The 12,416-nt window shown below is 53.5% G+C and overlaps 1 protein-coding gene across 1 annotated transcript in view; it reads right to left on the bottom strand.

Annotated features, from left to right (window-relative positions):
- Positions 1-303: 303 nt before the first annotated feature.
- Emid1 (EMI domain containing 1) overlaps positions 304-12,416 on the bottom strand; it is a 41,580-nt gene continuing 29,467 nt past the window's right edge. Inside the window, 3 exon segments of the mRNA XM_078039687.1 lie at positions 304-1,068; positions 4,703-4,793; positions 10,557-10,601. Of these exon segments, the coding sequence (XP_077895813.1) occupies positions 941-1,068; positions 4,703-4,793; positions 10,557-10,601 (264 nt within the window). The 3' untranslated portion in view covers positions 304-940.

Raw genomic sequence — 12,416 nt, 5'->3', positions numbered from 1 at the left:
CCTGGGCCTCATCGGAGGCAGCAGTTGCATCTGACTCCTTTGTGTTGGGGTGTGGGGATGAACAAAGGGGTGAGCGAGTGAGCAGTGAGTGGCCGGCTGGGTGGCCGAGTGGGGAGGACATCCCCTTCATGTCCTGAGACACAGGGCTCCCACCCTGCAGTGTGTGTCCTCTTCTCCCAGGAAGCTGTGTCTTTCAGTGCTGGGCTGGGTCCCCTGCCAGGGCATTCTTCATCACTCCTCTTGTCCCCAGGCAGGCCCTCCCTGGCTGCCCTCTGTCCCAGGACACACTGAAGCCAGACGGGGTGGGATTCAGGCAGGGGACCTTTATTGGCCAGTACATATCTACCTCCCAGTGTCTGTCACAGGCACTTGTGAGAGCAGGCAGCCCCTTCTCTGACCTGGGCCCCGGGAGGGGTTGGGGGCTCAGGAGGCAGAACTGAGGCAAAGAGCCCCCAACCAACCAGTTAGAGATTAGGCAGCCTGGCCTCGAGGTTGGGAACCCAGCACCAGGAGACAATGAGAGGAGGGATCCTCAGGGAGCTCCCCGAAGTGTGGCTGAGGAGGGAGGTGGAGACTGCCCAGCCAGCTTCCCTGTGGGTGGGAGGCCTGGCCACGCACCAGTTTCTGGCCTCCACAGTGCCTTCGCATAGAGACCTCGTGCCTGTGCCCTCTCCTTGGAGGCCTGTGTCACCCCATCTTACAGAGGGGAGGAGCAGGCCCTTTATCAAGTGAAACCTCACCTCTTGCCTAGGCTGTCACTTTCCTCTAAGGCTCCAGTCGCTGCTGTGTCTCAGCCATGCACAGGGCGCCAGAGGCCTAGGTGGCAGAAGAGACCCTGAGGACACCAATAAATAGGAACTGGCAGTCTCTGGAGGAGCTGGCTTCGTCCAGACTAGGAAGGGAAACTGGTGTGGTCCACCCCAAGGGGCCACCACTGCTCTCAGCCTCTCTTGTCCCGGCTCCTAGAGGCCACGATCCGGTAGTTGGCTGTGTGTCCTCCCCTCTTTCCCCGAAGGAGGCTGGGGATGCCTGTGCCGGCAGGACCTGCCCCGGACCCCAGCTCTGGTTCTGCCGAAGGGAATAGAAGGAGAGTCCATGTTAGGGGATCCACACTGGGTGTCCACTTCCCCGTGGCCTTAGTGGGTCCTGCAGGTCTGGACACCCTCTGCCAGTGTACCCTGGAGTCTGGGAGGCAGAGCTGTGGGAAAAGAAGGCTGTCTACAGGCCAAGCAGTGCCTGCCCCCCGCCCCCCAGGATTTCTCAGCCCTCCAACCCAATGAAAGCATCCAGGGCCTCTCGGTTCCTGATGTCAAGTGGGGATAATAACCAGACCTACTGTGTTTATATGAACTGTTCTGCGTAGAGCAAACGCTCCATGTGAAACTGGTGGTCTTTTTTTTTTTTTTTTGCAGTGCTGGGATGGAACACAGGGCCTCATGCATGAGAGGCCAGCGCTCTACCATGGAGCTACACCTTTAGTTCTTTTTTTCTGCTTTCCTAATTTTGGAGTGAAGGTGTGCCATGTATCATACCCATTTTGTAGCTGGGTAAACAGAGGCTAGAGAACAGACTGACTGTCCTTGGGTTAGGCCAGAAGTTGGGGCAAGGACTTAGGAGAGCCAGTTTCCCCCACTGATCTACTGTGTAGCGGCAAGCTGAACCCTTGTCAGGGTCTCATCTGTCTCAAAAATCAAGGGTGATTCAGAGATGGGGTGGATCAGGGATCACTGGTAGGGCGCTTGCAGAGCATGTGCAAGTCCCTGGGTTCCATCTCCAGCACCACAAAAAATAAAAAAGTAAATAAATAATAAAATCAAATCAGGAACATTTCCAGATAAGTCCCTGAGAGGGCCTAGGCAGCTCCAGTAATTACTGAAGTCAGGGTTGGGGTTGGGGCTAGGTGCTTGTGGGATTGTGGGAGCGCATATGTGAGGCATTGGGTTCGATTCTCAGCACCACATAAATAAAAGTAATATGTCCAACTACAACTAAAAATATATTTAAAATAAAATAATTAAATGAAGGTGAAAATTCCAATGGGACTGTGGTGAGATATGTCCCAATCTAGATGTAAGCTGTACCCCAAAGTGAAACAGAATAATGGGCATTGTTGGCACTTGGAAAACTTCCTTCAAAATCCAGAGCAGGAACTTCATCCTCCAGGAATCCTCCTGTGCCTCTCAGCTCTGCCTCTTAAAGCTAAATGAGACAGAGTACTATTTTTCTAGCAGGAGAGGGACACTTAGCAAGGAGAGCCCCAGGGTAGAAGACTTGGCTGAGCCTTCAGAGCCATTTCCAGGACAGTCATGTGAACTCTGCAGAGGGCACCGCCAGGGCGTGGGCTCTGTCACTATCCTAACTGCCAGCGCCCACATGCCCCTGGGCAGAGACGTGGGATCTCCAGAGAAGACAGGCGTGTGCAGTCACTGTTGAGGGACAATCTTATGATGGAGCCTGGGAGGAGCGTGGCACTAAGCATTAGCTCCTGCACCAACTAGGGTCAAGACCTGGCCCCACCATGTCCCAGTTAGGTGGCCTTGGGCAAGCCACCAACTTTTCAGCCTCATCTGGAATGTGGAGATAACACTCCAGTTGTCACACTCTTGCGATAAAATAGGTTTAATGTGAGCAGGAGTGAAAAATGGTTTTTACAGTAAATCCTGGACTATTAGGGTCACTAGATTGGTGTGGCTTGGACTCAGATCTTCTGTAGGTCTGGTCACTAAGATTGGTCATGACATGATCAAATTTGGGGCCCTGTATTTTCCCTGGGCCAGGTGGAGGTGTTTTGCTGATGGAGTCCAATGAACCAGGGCCCTGGAAGACAAAGTGACCCTGAGAAGGCACGTGAGCCCTCTGAGCCTGTCTCTTTACCTGGGCATTGCCTACCTAGTGACCCTAGTGTAAGGACTGGAGATGATCAATGTGAATCCCAGCCCAGGAGGTAGCTGCCGCTGTTATCAGTGATCATAACCCAAACACAAGCCCCATCTGGGTCTTTTTTCTTCTTCAGTGCTGGGTTTAGACCCCGGCACTTGCTAAGCAAGTGCTCTACCACTGAGCTGTACACCCCCAGCCCCTGTGGGTCCTGTATCTGCCTCTACTCCTCTCCCCTATACTGGTCCCTTCAGGCCCTAACCTAAGCTGACTTCCAAAGGGGCCTGTCGCCAGGGCTTGTGGCCTCTGACAGGGGCATGGGCCTTCCCAGTTGCCTTCTTAAAAAGGTGCTGAGAGTCCGGGATTGGGTTCTTGGTCCTTTGGTCCCAGTGATCCCTTGAATCCTGTGGAGCTCAGGGAGGGTATGGGGGGGGGCAGGTATGAACTGGCTTTAGGGCAGGAGTCTGGGCGTGTCTCCATATCTTGGTCTTCCCTTGTAAGGTGAGAGAACAGGGCTTGTCTGGCTCAAATGGCCAGATGGGTGGGCAAAGAGGTCCAGGAGAGTCATTGTGAGAGGAGTCACAAGGTTGGTGAATGGGCTGTGGAAGTGGACCCCACACACACTTTCCAGCCTCCTAGGCCTTTGCCCACGCAGGACTCTTGGACAGGATTGGCTCTCCCCACCCCCATTCCACCTGGCACACCCATGAGTCTTCCATGATCCAATGCAAGTGTCCCCTCTTTCAAGAAGTCTTCTCCAACCTCCAGCAGGAAGTGGCAGCTCCTCACCTACATCCCTGGATACTTTGGTTTCCCCAAATCCCTATAGATACGGGGATTTACTGCCACTGATGGGCAGCTTCCCAAGGCAGGAGCCCAGTGCTCTGCAAGGCCCATGTGCCCACTGAGCCTGGCATCCAGTATATGCTCCCTGTGATTCTGCTAAATAAAGGGGGCTTGGTTCTAACCTTGACCCTCTTTCCTGCTTGGGTCCTCAGTTTCTCTTTTTATAAGAGATATGAGTAAGATCATGTCAAGGCCTCTCTGCACTGATGTGTTCACTGGATGTCAGATGCGGTGGCTGGAGGTGGGTGAAGGGGAGCAGGGGGTGAGTAGGAAAGGAACAGAGCCCGGCCTTGGGGCAGTCAATCCATACTCTCCTGGTGCCAGCCACAGGCTCTAATTGAAGGGGCAGGGACACCCTCAGCCTCACCTCAGGAGCCAGGCACCAGGGCGGGTACTCCCACCTGGAGTCCTGACATCCTTCTGTGCCACCCCAGCCTGCCTTCTAGGACCTTCTTACTGTCGACCCTGCCAGATCCTCCAGCCTGACTCTCACCTCTCAGCAACTTTGAGGAACAAGTCCTCTGGGCTCTCTGGCCTTTTGGCCTTTGCCCTGCTGCCTGTTCCCTCTCCCCTGATCCTCGTCCTTCAGGTCACTGCCAAGACATCACCTGGTCTAGGAAGCCCTCCCTGAGTGACCCCCTCCCACACACCAGCCACCCCACCACAGTACATCTCATCTTGGGTTTCAGAGCCAATGCCAGATCTGTCCCCAGCCCCACAGTGTGCTAAGCTCACAAGGGCAGGGCTGTGTTTGATCTGTTGAAGCCCATGCCATCGAGGTGACTGGCACAGAGTAGGTGCTCATCCACCCAAAACCAGAGCCCTCAGTGTGCCAGTCACTGCCTAGTATGGGTGGACGGAAGGATGAATGAATGTCTGCTGGCCTGGGCCACACATCAGGAGGCACCCTCTGCAGGCCCAGGCCCTTCCCAGTCCCTTCCTGGAAGGGGCTGCCCCTGCCTGCCCACCCTACCATTACCTGGCCAGATGATGGCTTCCAGCAGGGTGACCCGTCTGGCCAGGAGCTCCAGCTGAGCCTGCTGCTGCAGGAAGCTCTGTAAGCTAGGAGCCTGATGGGAGATTGAGAAGAGCAGACGGTGCGACTCTGGCCTCCAGGGCTGGGCAGGGAAGCTGAGGGGCGAACGGGCGGGCAGGTGCCAGGTGTCTTCAAGGTAGGGACATTTATGTGTCTCCACTGACACCTGCTCTCCCCTCCCTAAGGTGGGAACAGGGTTTGCCTGGCTCCTCAGATGACCAGAAGGGTGGGGAATTGTGGGGTAGATGCCTGGGGCAAGGGTCTGTTTTGATCCCTGAAAGGTAACTGGAGGACAGGTGAGGAGAACCAAAGTGGAAACTGCAAGGGGGATTACCTGGGGCCAGGAGGGCGCCCATGGGAGAGTCTCTGGAGTCTTGGGGGAAGGGGTCAGGATGTAGATGGTGCATTACGCAGAGTCCTCTGGGGCCTGAATCTGGCTGTCACCCACAGTCTGCTGCACTTCTGGAGTCGAGCTCCATGACCTACCGTCCCTGGGTCTGGAGACTGGCTCTATCACCTATGGATTCTACAGAGCTGGTCTGACTAGAGGCTCCATTTCCCTGTAATCCTCCCGTGGGCCTGGTCTCTGTCCCACCCATGAACCTCTGCACTGCTGGAGTCTGGTCCGTTACCCACAATCCCTTGCTGATCTAGAGTTTGGTTCCATTGCCCATCATCTCTTCCAAACTTACAATCTGTCATCTCTGGTTCCCCACAGGCCTGGAAATCACATCACCCACAATGCCCAGAGGCCCAGGTCTGACCCCAGGCGGGGATCCAGGGTCTCCAGGGCCCCTCTTCACCTGTGGAGGAGGGGCCAGTCATTGAGAGATGGGTGGTCTTGGCCTCTCAGGACTTGTTCAGGCCTCATGACTGGGCTTAGGCAAGTCCCACCCCAGGATGGCTTGGGGAAGGCTGACAGGCAGCAGCTGGGCTGTATGTCTGTCTGTCTGTCTCTACTCACCATAGAGCCCAATCATTGTTTCCAAGATTAAAACCCTCTCAGCTAAAATCTTCAAAGCCTCGCGTAGTTGGTGCAACCCCTCCCCCTGTGGAGGAAAGAGACAGATGCAGCCGTGATGGAGGGAGGGGAGGGGGCCCTGCAAAGCCTGTGTGGCCAATGCCCCACCCAGGACATGCACCTGCAGCCTCTCCCCACCTGCTGTAGCCCAGGGCCCAAGGACAGCCAGAACAAGACGAGGTGTGTGTGGGGGGGGACAAGGCAGGTGAAAGCGATCCCTGAGGGACCCATCAGAAAGTCCAGTTCAATCCCAGATGGCTGCAAATCCAGATCCTCTGGAGACAGGGGGATGCCAATCCACAGAGGCAGAACTGCTGTCCCAGAGCCTGTCACGATCCTCACCCCAAGACTGCCACGGAGCCCACCCTGACCTCTGATCTCTGCTGCCCAACTCCAGTTGGTCTCGTTTCACCTGCATGACCTCTTGCTATGTCCCTGGGCCACCTCGACTCTCCTTTACTTCATATTCTGTTTTCCCTTCTGGCCCTGGGGATTGCACCACCGATTGCTCTACCACTGAGCCACATCCCTAGCCCTTTTGATATTTTCTTTCCAGAGAAGGTCTTACTGAATTGCTCAGGCTGGCCTGGAACTCGTGAGTCTCCTGGCTCAGACCCCCAAGTCACTAGAATGATGGGTGTATGTACTGCATCCAGCTACTTCCTATGCTTTATGTAATTTTTTAAAATTATTTTTTGTGGTTCTGACGATCAAACCCAGAGCCTCCCACGAACTAGACAAATACTCTATCTACCACCAAGCTGTACCCCCAGCTCCAACTTATATTCTTTAAATCCACTTCTCAAATTTTACATCAGCCTCACCCTAATTAACTCTATCAGTGAGATCAGGCCACTTATAAAGAAGCAAAAATGCCAGGGGTGATGGTGCATACCATTTGGGAGGCTGAGGCAGGAAGATCGTGAGTTCAAAGCCAGCCTCAGCAACAGTGAAGCGCTAAGCAACTCAGTGAGACCCTGTCTCTAAACAAAGTACAAAATAGGGCTGGGGATGGGGCTCAGTGGTTAAGTGTCCCTGGGTTCAATCCCCAGTAAAAAGAAAGGGAGGAAAGAGAAAGAGAAAGAGAGAGAGAGAGAGAGAGAGAGAGAGAGAGAGAGAGAGAGAGAGAAAGAAAGAGAGAGAAAGAGAGAGAGAGAAAAAGAAAGAGAGAGAGAGAGAGAAAGGAAGGAAGGAAGGAAGGAAGGAAGGAGAGAGAAAGAGAGAAAGAAAGAAAGAATAACATGTTTGAGTGACATTGCCTTCAGGGAACCTGTGCTTAAAATGCTGGCAGCCCAGAGCCCCTTCCTCAGAAAAGAACACTCATCCATATTCTGGAATGTCTTCTTGCCTCAGCCTCCCAAGTGGCTGGGATGACAGGTGGGTGCCACCACACTCTGCTGAAAATTTTCAAAATGAAAATCTAGGGGAAAGTTAAAAAAAAAAAACAAAACACTGTTTGCAGCCCACCCGAAACAGGTGCCTTGCTGTTTTCACTGGTGACACCCAGATCCCCTCCTAGCCTGGCCACACTTGTGCTTTGTGTCTGGGGCCGGCTGGACACCTCCACTGGGCTGTCCCACAGATAACTCCCGCTTTTCTATGAGCAGAGCCGCGTGCTTGCTCCCCCTTACTTTTTAGGTCTGATTCCTCACTTCCCTTCAGAGCCAAAGCAGCACCCAGAGTCTCTTAGCTCCACGGGCATCTGTCCTGCTGCACCCCCTCAGCTCCAGCCCCCGCAGTCTCTCACAAGGATGACCCTGCTGGCCTCCTGTCTAGTTTCTTTCTCTTTCTCCCATGTTGTCCCTTCTCCCATCTGTTCTCCACATGGCCATCAGAAGGATATTTTGCAAAGAAAAAAATATGACCATATCACTCCAAGTACTTCAGTGACTCCCCGGATACCTATAAAACAAAGTTCAGTTTCATTTAAGGGCCTCCTAAGACCTGAAAGCCTCCTTGGCCTCTGTCTCACTCCTTGTCACTCCAAGTATTTGCAGCTCTTCAAATACCTAGGGCTCACTCTTGCCCCAGGGCCTTTGCACATGTTCTTGCTCCTCTGTCTAAACACCCTTTCCTGGTTATGCAGATTTCAGGTCTAGTCCATCTCCATGTAGAAGATATGGGCTGGGGATGTGGCTCAAGCGGTAGCGCACTCGCCTGGCATGCATGCGGCCCGGGTTCGATCCTCAGCACCACATACACACAAAGATGTTGTGTCTGCCGAAAACTAAAAAATAAATATTGAAATTTTCTCTCTTTAAAAAAAAATTTTAAAAAAAAGATACTACGGCCTCTTCCATCACAGTTGAGCTTCCTCTGTCCTGTGGATGGTGATTATGGGGTCTTTCTCCCCATTCCACACTAATCATCCCAGGAACGGGGACTGTGTTCACATGGCATTTGTGTCCAGAGTGCCCAGCCCTGGGCCTGGCACCACAGACAAAGGGAATGGTAGCTGGTTTCCTCGCTCCCGTGGGAGCCTAAAGCCTGGGCTCCAGTTTTGGCTGTGCGGGGGCTTTTCTCTGCAGAGCTGGGCCTGTTTCTGTCTGAATGAAGGGTGAAGGTGGATATCTAGCGGGAAGGGCTCAGGCTCTGCAGTGTACTCCTGTGGTCACTGGGTGTCACTGCAGAGCTACAGCTGTGCCAGGTCAACGTCTGAAAGATGTGCCAAGGGGACATTGGGAGGTGGAGTGTACCCAGCACCTGTTCTCACCTATTTCCAACAGAGCTGCCCCCTCCATCCAGTTCCCAAAGCCTCATGCAACCCCCAGCCCAGCGAGCCCCTCCAGGCAGGCAGTAAGCAGGGGCAGAAGAGCAGATGGACAAGGGGAGGAAGGTGGACGAACAGGGACCTGCTACCTCTTGGGTCCCACATGTGGTCCTGCCCTGGGGTAGGCCAGGCAGCCTGACCCCCTGCCAGGGCTCTCCCTGCAGTGACCGAGCAGTTTCCCTCTGCCCCCACCTGGCTTGTGCCACCTCCCCTGGGTCGTGTTTCCAGAATGAGGGTCTCTGGGGGAGTGAGGGCCCTGGGGAGGCAGAGGACGGGGCTCACACGGACCTGTCCTGACCCCCAGCTCAGCTTATTACCACACTGAAACTAAAGCGTCCTGGAGGGAGGGTAGGAGGGCGGCTGGGGAGGCCAGCAAGCAACTGGGAGAGGTAGCAGGCTCCGGGAGTCGCGGGGAAACACGGAGGAGGCTCGTGCAGGGTCGGGGGTCCCACGGCTGTATCCATCCCTGACCCCACAACCAGGAACCGAGAGGCAGGGCAGACACTGCAGCTGCCCATGTCCTCATTTGTGTCCGGGAGAAAGTAGGCTGTCCCGGCCAGACTGCATGGGGAGGGAGGTGCAACCCCATCCTCCAAAGGAGCCCCCACGGTCTGTCCGGTAGAGGTGTCTGCCCCACCTGACCCACTTTCTATGTCGGCGATGGCCTCCAGGTCCCCGCACTGTGGGGCTTCAGGCATGGTATGTTCTAGGCTCCTGATCCTTCCCTCACAGGCCTCTTGGGGAGTAGATTTCTAAGCCTGAAATTCCCTTGTTGCAGTTATCCCTGATTACAGAGGTCCCGGGACCCTACATTAACTGTGCAGTTTCTGAGGGTGCTGTTTCTAGGTTCCCTTAGGCACTCTGTCGTCTGGGTGTCTGACTCTTTCCTTCCTTCCTTCTTTTCCCACGGTCTACCGCTGAGCTGTCTCCCCATCCCTATTTATTTTATTTTTTCTCTCTGCACATATTGATGGGATTATCCATTTTATTTGGAGACAGGGTCTTGCTAGGTGGCCGAGGCTGGCCTCAAAGTCATGATCCTCCAGCCTTGGCCTCCGGAGTTGCTGTGACGACAGGGTGTGCCACTGCACCCCGCTGTACGCGACAGCGTCCCGGCCTCCCTTCCTAACCTTCCAGTTTGTCTGCGTACCGAATGGCCCCCAGGTCCTCTCATCTCACTTTCCAGGGTTCTCCTGTGCATGAGACCATTCCTCTTGGGCCTCCTACACATGTGATGATATCTAGGATCCCCTGTTACTTATCATCTTTTGGACACAGTGGGGTTGAGTCATGTCGAGTGTGTACACATGGTCTCGAGGCCTCCCTCCCTTCCCAGGCTTCCTGGTCTTCCCAGGTAGAGGGCTTGTCTAGGTGTCCTGTCCCTCTCACCCAGGGCCTCCCAGCCCCTCCCAGTGTCCAGGGCCTTCCTTCCCACCCATCATGGCGCTCCCCCGACCCTTTCTCCTTTTCCTTTTTGTAGGTTTAGGGATCCAACCCAAGGGCCTCACTCATGCCAGGCAAGTGCTCAACCACGGAGCTACGTCCCCAGTCCTGCTTCGTGACTTTCCTGTCCTGTCCCTCTGTCCCCTGTTCTGTTCTTCCTCGTGGATACCGTCCTCAGGCTTCCCTTCCTTCCACAGAGAGGGGGGAAGAAGCCGAAGTCCTTACCGGGAGGGGACCCTGGTGGCAGGGGATGCAGTCTGGCCTGAGTCAACCCAACCCAGCAGAACCCTGGCCTTGAAAGGTCACAGAGGGAAGGTGAGGCAGGGACAAAGACAGAGACACAGGACATGGGTCTGCTGACAGGGCTAGTGCTGCTCAGCTGGGAGTGACAGGATCGGGGAGAGGGCTGGGCTGAGATGTGCCCAAGCTCCTGCCCGGGAGATCGGGCTGTAGTGGGGATCTGGACGGGGCGCCCCCACTCCCAGGGCCTAGTGATGAGAGAATTCTCCCATGAGCACCCGGGGCAGGAGAAGGCAGGGCGTCGAGGCCGGACCAAAGCTTACCCAGTGGCTCTTCTCACCAGGATCTCCTTTGGGGCCAGGTTCTCCCTGCAAGGAGAGACAGAGACAGAAGTAAAGGAGGGGAGGAGAAAGAGTAGGGAGGGAGAGAGGGAGAAGAGATGGATGGAGGGGAGGCAGGGGGAGAAAGACTTAGAGAAACAGACAGATGGGCGAGGGGGTAGCTCAGAGGTAGAGCGCCTGCCTAGAATGTGTGACGCCCCAGGTTTAACCCCCAGCACCGCAAAAAACAAAGAACCCCCTAGGGAGTAGCTTATGTTGGACGACCATTAGATAAAGTCAAATACAGAGGTGGTACGACGTGCCTCTAATCCCAGGAACTTGGGATTCTGAGGCAGGAGGATTCCAAGTGAGGCCAGCCTGAACCACTTAACAAAACCCTGTCTCAAAATAAAAATAAAAAGGATGAGGGGCTGGGCGTAATGGTGCATGGCTGTCATCCCAATCAGGAGACTGAGGCAGGAGGACCTCAAGTTCAAAGGCAGCCTCAGCAATTTAGGCCCTAAGCAACTTAGTGAGATCCTGTCTCAAAATAAGAAATAAAAAAGGGCTGGGGATGTGTCTCAGTGGTTAAGCACCCCTAGGTCCAATCCCTGGTACAAAAAAAAAAAAAAAAAAAAAAAAAAAGACCAGGGATGTTGCTCAGTGGTAAAACACCCCTGGGTTCAATACCACAAGAAAGAAAACAAAAGAAAAAAATGGCCTGGCAAATAGAGTTCAAGCAGCAATCTGTGGTTTAATTTCCCCGAGGAGTTAGAGGTCCAAGTTGAAGCCACCAGAGAAGGAGGGAACTGCGGAGAAACCCTGGAGATCAGGGAGCCCCAAGAAAGGGACCAAAACCTGCATAAATGCTGTCCTCTAGCCCTTTGACGATCCACAGGGCGGAATTCCAAGGAGCCCAGGAGAGAGTCAGCAGGTTAGTGGAACTCAGCGTGGATTTCAACAATTCCCCACCACACAGGAGACAGAGTTCCGAATGCCTAAGGCTTTCTAATGAAAGTCCAGAGAGGCCATGCTTCAGGAATAAAGACTATATTCCTAAGACTGGGTTTCCCCCCCCCCCCCGCTAGGACCAAGGACAAAACCAAAATGGGCTTTCTTCGATAAAGCCTAAAACTAGGTCTCCCAAGGAGCAAGATGATCCATTAGTAATTTAATTGTGCTAAAACAAAACACTGTTTGGCATATGATCATAGAACCCAGAGTGCCCTCAATACATTATCTTCATTGTCTAGTGTGCAATAAAAAAGTTACAAGGTGTGAAAAACAGGAAAATGTCACCCAGATTCAAGAGAAAAAACAGTCCACAGAAACAGACCCAGCTGGGCACGGTGGCCCACACCTATAGTCCCTGCCAGTTGGGAGGCTGAAGCTGGAGGATCCCAAGTTCAAAGGCAGCCTGAGCAACTCAGCAAGAACCCGTCTCAAAAATAACACAAAAAGGCCTGGGGCTTGGCTGAGTGGTACAGCATTTGCCTAGCGTACGTCAGGCCCTGGGTCAATTCCCAGTGCCACACATGCACACCAAAGAAACAAATCACAGCCACCAACGTGTTGTATAATTAGCAGACAAGGGTTTTAAAATACCTATGACAGATAGGGTAAAGAATTTATCGGAATCAATATGATAATAGCTTACGCAATGGAGAATTTTGGGATAGATGTGTAAATTACAAAAAAAAAATTCAAATGGAAATTCTGGAAATAAAAATTCACTAGATGGGATTAACAGAAGACTGTACACAACAGAAGACATGATCAATTTGAAGACAGGTCAACGGAACAATTCAAACTGAAGCATGAACTGAAAAAGGGTTTTTAAAAAACTGGGCTGGCATAAAGAAG

The sequence above is a fragment of the Ictidomys tridecemlineatus genome, chromosome 2 (assembly GCF_052094955.1).
Source record: "Ictidomys tridecemlineatus isolate mIctTri1 chromosome 2, mIctTri1.hap1, whole genome shotgun sequence".
Classification (NCBI taxonomy): Eukaryota; Metazoa; Chordata; class Mammalia; order Rodentia; family Sciuridae; genus Ictidomys; species Ictidomys tridecemlineatus.
This window is presented reverse-complemented; position numbering and strand designations above follow the sequence as displayed.